The sequence below is a fragment of the Sorghum bicolor genome, chromosome 6 (genome assembly GCF_000003195.3).
Source record: "Sorghum bicolor cultivar BTx623 chromosome 6, Sorghum_bicolor_NCBIv3, whole genome shotgun sequence".
Taxonomy (NCBI): Eukaryota; Viridiplantae; Streptophyta; class Magnoliopsida; order Poales; family Poaceae; genus Sorghum; species Sorghum bicolor.
In genome coordinates, this window is record NC_012875.2 from 1980332 (window position 1) to 1988797 (window position 8466).

The window sequence follows — 8466 nt, forward strand, 5'->3', positions numbered from 1 at the left end:
GTACACTTGAATTGTTTCCTTGAATGAGATGAGATGATAGTGGCCTTTAGTTCTTATTGTTACATTAATTTAGAACTAAATCTTGATTTGTTTTGACCTTTTTATCTACCAGATAATGCTTTGATTCTTAGTGTACTGTTGAAATTCCCTCCTGATATTTTTTGTGTGTGTATTGTTCTAATTGCTTAATACTTTCGTGAATCACTGGTTTCCGCCTCATAGCAAGAGCCAAAAGATGTGATCTCACCGATAGCAACAGCCAATATATGCGGTCTCATCACTGATGCATTATCCCCTTCAATCCACTAAACTATTAAGGTAAGAATGAGTACTCATTGTCCCCTTCAATCCACCAAACTATTGAGAGGCAACAATGAGTTCAGGTATTGGCATGTAATCTGTATTTTTTTGTGAGACCCCCCTACTCCTATAAGTACCTCCACAGAATTATGATCTCACTACTGATGTATTATCCCCTTCAGTCCACCAAACTATTGTCTCTTTCAGTCCACCAAACTATTGAGGTAACAGTGACTTATGGTATTGGCATGTAATCTGAGCTGAGCTATGCTCAGTTCGCTGGCATATGGATAGATAGAAACCATGAACATTGTGTAAAAAGACCATACACTCAGTGTTGTTACCAATAATAAGAGTTTCTTCTTATGTATTTTATATTATTGTCTTACATGTGACAGTTGGTCTGGCGCCAGGAAGGACGCTTCCTTTTCTACTATATATATATATATACTGCTTTGTGATCTTCCTAACACATATACTGTCTTGTGATCTTCCTATCTCGCTAGTGAAAAGTGAGAATGAAGTCAAATCCGATCCTCGCGGCAGCAATCGGGTTCTTAATCGGCGTTCATTTTTCCGTACAAATCACATCAAAGCTATTCCCGTTGAACCTTGTTGGTGATGGAAACTGCAACGCCAGCGGCAGCAACATATTTGCCAGATTTTCAACACCGTTCAGAAATAGCACCTCTAATTATACTGCAGTTGGGACTCCTCTGTTGCAGTCAAATGCCACTTCAGATTCAGAGGTGCAAACTCTCAACTTGTCAGAAATCAAGTCCATTTGTAGAGACGTTTTATAATTTCAGACATATTATTTAATCATTTGTCTTATTTTTTTTATAAATATTATATATTTTGTTAAGACTTTATATACATACATACATACCTACCTTGGGGGCATGTTTGACGTTTTTTACATGCCTGTTGTGCCGTAGAAGATTGCTCTGGCGGCAAAACCAAAAGGGGCAGAGCGGCTACCACCAAACATTGTTGTTCGAGAGTCTGATCTTCACCTGCGCCGGCTCTGGGGACACCCGCGTGAGGTCTCTCTCTCTCTCTCATGATCTTCATCCGCTCATCTTTCGTTGCTTTCATTTAATTTGCTTCCAATCATTAACTTTACTGAGTCGACACTAAAGCCTTGTTTAGTTCACACTAAAAACCAAAAACTTTTCAAGATTCCCCATCACATCGAATCTTGAGGTATATGCATGGAGCACTAAATATAGACGAAAATAAAAACTAATTACACAGTTTACCTTTAAATCACAAGATGAATCTTTTGAACCAATTACTCTATGATTGGACAATATTTGTCAAATAAAAATAAAAATGCTACAGTCCTAAAAACCAAAAAGTTTTTGGAACTAAACAAGACCTAAATTGCGCCTCTTTTTTTTAGATCGTTCTTACAAATGGTTCCCATCAAGAGCCGTCGCTACAAACCTATTTGTTGGGCTACTGGTTTTTACAAACGAACACCGAATAGTAAAAATTAAGTTCTGAAATTTGTTTTTTTCAAATAACCTTGGATAGAGAAATAATCAATACAAAAGTCGTAGATCTCGAAAAGTTATTGAACTTTGTAGTTGACAAATCATTTATCACTTATCACGGTTTGAATTTCTCAAATTTGAATTTTGAATTTTTCAAATGACATCAGATGGAGAAACAATCACAACAAAAGTTGTAGACCTCAAAAAAGTTATAAAATTTTGTAGATAACAACTTTTCATTTCAAATTATTTGTCAAGCAAAACTATGTTTGAGTTTCTCATATTTAAAATTTGATGAAGTTTTCAAATGATCTCGAATGGAGAAACAACAAAAACGAAAGTTGTAGATCTTGAAAAGCTATACACCTTTATAGTTGACCATTTTTTATTTGAAATCATCAAGCTAAGGATAATTATGTCGAAATTCTTAATATTTGAAATTCAAAATTTTCAAACAACATCAGATGGAGAAACAACAAAAACAAAAGTTGTAGATCTTGAAAAGTTATATATCTTTGTAAGTCACCACTTTTTATTTGAATTTGTTAAGAGTACCAAACACACTTATTTTGAAGTTGGTTCAGCATAATATTAAGAGAAACAAAATCTGATATGGGCACGAGTGTGTGCAGTGTAGTAGTTAGAGGGAACACACGACCCTGAGGTCACGAATTCGAACCCCGCTAGCCACGAAGTTCATGTTTTTTGCATGAAAAATCATCTGACTTGGTCGCTCGGTACAAAAAGGAAGGCAAAATGTTTTAGACATCCTTATCTTTCGGCTTTTAAAAGAAGATATTACAAAAACAAGGTATAACTGTCGACTCTTTCCTATCAGGATTTTACAACCTGAATACCAAGAGAGCACTATTAGAAGAGAGCATAATAAGTAAAAGTTGACACCATCTTTTACTTTTTGGATGGTCGGCAAAACTCGATAACCAATACTGCAGAGTCAACAAATTCAACTAAATAGAATCCTAAAACAATCTTATTAGAGCACACGCGAGACCGATAGCAATGAAATTCACGCAAGCAGCAATCATCCGAGCAGAGCGCGAGAGTGGCTGCTTGGTGGGTCCTCCTAAGACTTAAAAAAATTGCTATATTTTTTATCAGATCTATAATTTCTAGAAAATTAATTTATATGGGCGGCTCGTTTTTCAAATGCCCCTACAAATTGATCGATTTGTAGGAGTGTCTTGAGAACCACCCCTACAAATCATTGATTTGATTTGTAGTGACACCTGGGTAGAGTTGGTTAGGCAAACCACCCCTACAAATACCCTGAAAGCCAGCCCTACAAAGGCTTATGCAATAGTGCGATAAGCCTCCTTATATATCCCTAGATATACTAAGCACATGGCCTCATGTACGGTTGAATTGGGCTGACGCGTTTAATTAGTAAGTATAAATTTTGTTTGGTGTCAATGCAATGAGCAGGACACCCCCACTCGCAAATACCTTGTGGCGCTGACAGTGGGTTACAGCGAGAGAGTCAATGTCAATGCGACAGTTCACAAGGTAATTAACACTGTATGAAATTATACGTTATACTTGACTGATTATATTGCTTCCATCCTGGTTTCTGATGGTTTGCTGTAAAAACTGAATGAACACCAATATGATATGGATCGATCGAGCAGTTCTCGGACAATTTTGATGTGATGCTGTTCCACTACGACGGTCGGACGACAGAGTGGGACAAGTTCGAGTGGTCCAAGCAAGCCATTCATGTCAGCGCCAGGAAGCAGGCCAAATGGTGAGCAGCAACAACATAACAGTTCCTTCTTTTGGTAGTGTGTGGTGCATCATGCACTGAGGCCTTGTTTAGTTACACACCTAAAATCTAAATTTTTTTCAATATTCCCTATCACATCGAATCTTACAGCACATGTATAGAGTATTAAATATAGATAAAAAATAACTAATTACACAGTTTATCTGTAATTTACAAGACAACTCTTTTAAGACTAGTCTATAGTTAGACAATAATTATCAAATATAAACAAAAATACTACGGTACCCAAAAACTTTTCAACCAAAAAACTAAAGAAGGCCTGAAAATGCAATGGAACAAACACATGCATCAGATCATTTCCCCATGTATGTAGGTGGTATGCCAAGAGGTTCATGCACCCCAGCGTCGTGGCGCCATACGACTACATCTTCCTATGGGACCAGGACCTTGGAGTTGAGACCTTTGACGCGGAGGAGTACATCAAGATTGTGAAGAAGCACGGGCTGGAGATTTCGCAGCCGGGCCTGGACATCACCAGGGGGGTCAAGACCTATAATATCACTATCAGAAGGAACGACACCGAGATGCACACGTAAGTACTGTATTAGCTAATAATAACTATACTTATGTTTTTTTTACAATAGTCCATTATCTTCTCATTTTGTCCCTCGTTTCGTTTTAATTAATTTGTGGAATGAAATGGGTTCATCCATCATCATCACCTTATTCATCACAAGCTAATAACTAGTATTAATATGAGATATAGAGTCATTTCACTAAATTTCAGGAATATACGAATATACTCATATGTTGGATCACCACATCTAGAATAATTGATTTCTCAAAATAAACACCATGTAAAACCTACAAAGATGCAGAAACACTTTCTTTCTTTCTCAAAGGAAAAACACAACTTCTTCACTAACAAATGGTCAAACAAAACTCTCAAACACTCTGTCCTTTGAAAGTTACACCAAAACAAAATAACTGATTCATACTCCATCAGAAATGAATCAAGTACAAGTACAAAACAAATTTGTATAGTTGGATCTATCCGCAAACCGATTAGGAAAACATAGTAAAAATGTGATTTACATAGATATATCTAGAGATGTATAATAACTTATGATAGTCTTTGTAAGTGAATACATATATACGATACATGTGTTACTGTAACTCATAATGATATTTACCGTAATGTTATATTAGATCACTTAGAATGAATTGTAGGAATCTCGTAAATTCATACAATCGTTATGGTAACTCACTACCACAAACGTCAATGTTAAAGACGGGCGAAACACATTTCTAGAGGCACAGGGTGCACTGCATCTGGATGATGGTCATTGAAAACCACAATTTCCAGAGGCGGATCATTTGCACATCTCTAAAAAATAAATTTCCAAAGTAAAAAAATACTAGTTTGAAGAGTTCTGTGTAGGCTGACTAAACCCATCTAGGAAGCTTGCCATCTCTAGATGCAAAGCACCGCCACTTCACTACCTCTAGTGTCAATGAAGCAAGAAGCCACCACCAGTGTCGGGGAGAGGGGTTGTTGCCGCCCTAATCAGCTCCAGATCAAGCCACCGGTGCTAGGGAGAGGGCCACTATCGCCCCAATCTACTCTGGGCCAAGCCATCAGTATTGGTGAAGGGAGAAGTCAATCCCAAGCCTAGCCACCAAGCCTGTTGAACTGCTTGCCCCTAAGGACGATAGAGAGAGAACACATGAGGGGTTGTGTCGATAGTCTGAACTCATCAAGAGATATTGAAGGCCTCACCAGATCAGGTGCCCCCACGCTTGGATCTCACAAACCCTATGTTGTACATCCTCCTTGCCACAAGTTGTGAGAGCAGAAGAGAGGGAGTGACAAGAGGAAGACGAGAGGAGCGCCGAGTTGATCTCGCCGCTGCCCCTATCATCCCCCACCTCTGTGTAGCTCCTCAGCCCCGCCGCCTCCAATGTGCATCGACCTCATAGCCATGCATCCTCCCCATCATGGGCTATGAGGATCTGCTAGCCTAGGTAGAGGCATAGAGCAGACAAGGGAGGGTTCAGAGGGAGAGGAAAGGTGGTTGTGTTGTGTGGCGAGGGAGTTGTGGCCCATGTGGGTGGTAGAAGATCGACATTGTTGCTGCGCCATGTGGTAGAAATGTTAGCATCATCGGTGTTGACTTAGCTTAGTAATAGAGGCGAGCCTATTAAGAGGCCTATCTTTGAAAATAAGATTTATTTCCAGAGGCAGACCCCTTAAGAGGTACGTCTTTGTTAATTGATATTCAGAGGCAGTGAATTTTTAGGTGTCTTCGTAAATCAGCTAGTTGCCTCGGAAAATAAGTAAGGTATTTTTGGAGACTCCAAGGTTGTTTGTTCGCCTCTATTAATAAAATGAGTTTTGCCTCTTAATTTTTTTTAGTAGTAATTCAAAGTATACATAAACTTATTATGCAGCCAGTTTGAGTCACTACTCTTAGTCATACACTCGAAGAGATAGCATGCTTAGATCATAGGAGGATCACTCGGGGATTGAATTGTAGCAAAGTCACTGAAAAGTAGCCTAGCTTGTCTTCGAACCTGGCTAGTTCTAGCCGGTTTCGGTAGTACTCAACAAAATATGCCTTGAAACTTCTCCAGTTAAGAAGCCCATTGTGGATGCAGACCTAGGGTTTCTTTTACAACTAACCTACGATTATTCTAGGGTAGGCAAGCCACCTAGCAACAAACATCGCCGGATGCTTGTAGAATGGCAGATATGGGATTTGAAAACATAGTTTTGGAAAATGTAAAATAATGTTAGGATAAGGTGAGCTTATCTTGTTGGGGGTGGTGATGTCAAAATTATTATAAATTGAAATCCATGCGAAATACAAAATGCAATTTGATTTTGGGCGGAGGAAACCGTATTGTCCGGTTTTGGAAACTGACTTAAATAGTTTCCACGATTCTAGATCTTTCCAAGGCTATAATTCTCTCATCCAGACTATACATTCCGATTGTCTCGATGGGAAAAACATAATTGTAAAGCATAATTTACAGTTTGTTATAAAACTGGCCGGCCAGCAGGCTGATTGTTTGGGAACAACTACCCCACTTTGAGTGCCAACTCCTACAATCTACTTTGCTTTAATGTCCGAGAACATGTTAACAATAGTAACTAATACTGTATGCTCTGACAATCTAGATCTCTTTAGTTCTCAATCCATTGCCTTGTTTAGTTCCGAAAAATTTTAGGAAATAGACACTGTAGCACTTTCGTTTGTATTTGACAAATATTGTCCAATCATGGACTAACTAGGCTCAAAAGATTCGTCTCGTCAATTCCGACCAAACTGTGCAATTAGTTTTTATTTTTGTCTATATTTAATATTCTATGTATACGTCTAAAGATTCGATGTGACGAAAAATGTAAAAAATTTTGCAAAATTTCCAGGGAACTAAACAAGGCCTAAGGCTCGTTTGGTTCAGCTTTTCGAAAGTGATCCTGCTGTGCTAAAAATCAAAATGCCAACTAAAAGGGTCGAATTTGAAGCTGTTTTCTCAAAAATATCACGTCAACCAAAAAGGTGGAACCTAAAGCTGTTTTTTTCTTCTAAAAAGCACTTGCTTTCTTGTGTTACTATTTTCGTAGCACCTTAAATAATGGATCCAAATTTTCGTTCTCTGTTTTTCTAAATGGATGGAAATAAAGAGATGTTTTGCACCTGTTCCAAAGGTGTAAGTTTCATAATTTGTTTCAACCAAACATTCTATCGCTCTTTGATAGCACATAGCTCACATTAGCCTTTCTCATATCATACATAAACTTTTTTTCCCGGCTCACAGTTGAACCAATGGAACGGTCACATATATATGTTTACACAGGTCGACGTCTGCCGGGAAGTGCAGTACCGACGTGCACCATCGGACGTGCAGCGGGTTCGTCGAGGTGATGGCTCCCGTCTTCACCAGAGAGGCCTGGACTTGCGTCTGGCACATGATCCAGAATGACCTTGTTCACGGCTGGGGTCTCGACTGGAACTTCTGGAGATGCGTCGACGTAAGAACTCATCAACATATATATGATATATGCTAGTAGAATAATACATAGTACAATATGAAGCTCTGTACAGACGGTTCGAAAGTTATTTCTACAAGTGTTTTTCAGAACCGCCAGCACTAGGGCCCAGTGAAAATAAATCTTTCCACCACTAACGGTTACCACTTAATTACTTGTTACTACGTTTTGTGTGTGTGCAGGAGCCTGAGCAGCAGATCGGTGTGGTTGACGCGCAGTATGTTGCGCATCACAAGGGGTTTACGCTCGGGAACAAGGGCAAGGACATCGCGGATGGAAGCCGTCGCAAGGTCAGGGACCGGGCGACGGCTGAGTTTGGCATGTTGAAAGCCAGATTGTACAGCGCGGATAGGGCCCAGGCAGCGGCTCTTCTTCCACAATCGAATGCAGCGCCACCGTCATAGATCACTAGCTCTAGCTGTCAACATCACATGCTAGGCAGTTGTAGAGAAGAGAATTGGGAGCCAACACAATTCTGTATTGATCTTGGAGAATATATATATATATATATATATGAGCTGTCAACAGCAGTATATATCCTCTATGATGTAGAGCAAACTTCACCACATTGCTTATATATGATTGCTATGTTATGTCTTGGATTCTTATTATAAAGGTTTGATATATATGACCACACACCATTGTTGCCTGTGTGCTAGGCCTTAATTAGTTTACACTATTGTACTGAGTATCAGAATGCATTGTATCCGACCGGTATATATAGAGTGTGTTGGGTTCACGTTTTGGCTTTTGGCCTGGCTAGCCAACTAAGCCTGGGCAGCCAAAGTCTGGCCGAGAAAATGTAAGATGTACTTGTTTGGTTACACTAGCTAGCTTAGCTCTTGTATAAATATTGATGTGTTTGGTTGTCC

General features: G+C 39.2%; 1 protein-coding gene across 1 annotated transcript; it reads left to right on the forward strand.

Moving 5' to 3' along the window:
- LOC8065995 lies at positions 819–7998 on the forward strand. Its single transcript, XM_021462975.1, has 8 exons — positions 819–898; positions 934–973; positions 1239–1346; positions 3243–3323; positions 3446–3561; positions 3914–4132; positions 7402–7576; positions 7777–7998. The coding sequence occupies exons 1-8, from the start codon at positions 819–821 to the stop codon at positions 7996–7998; spliced, it is 1041 nt and encodes a 346-aa protein (XP_021318650.1).

Coding starts and splice junctions, on each gene's coding strand:
- LOC8065995 (XM_021462975.1), top strand. CDS start 819: ATGAAGTCAAATCCGATCCTCGCGGCAGCAATCGGGTTCTTAATCGGC. Junction 974..1,238: donor TTTGCCAGATTTTCAACACC/GTTCAGAAATAG, acceptor GTTGTGCCGTAG/AAGATTGCTCTGGCGGCAAA. Junction 4,133..7,401: donor AACGACACCGAGATGCACAC/GTAAGTACTGTA, acceptor ATGTTTACACAG/GTCGACGTCTGCCGGGAAGT.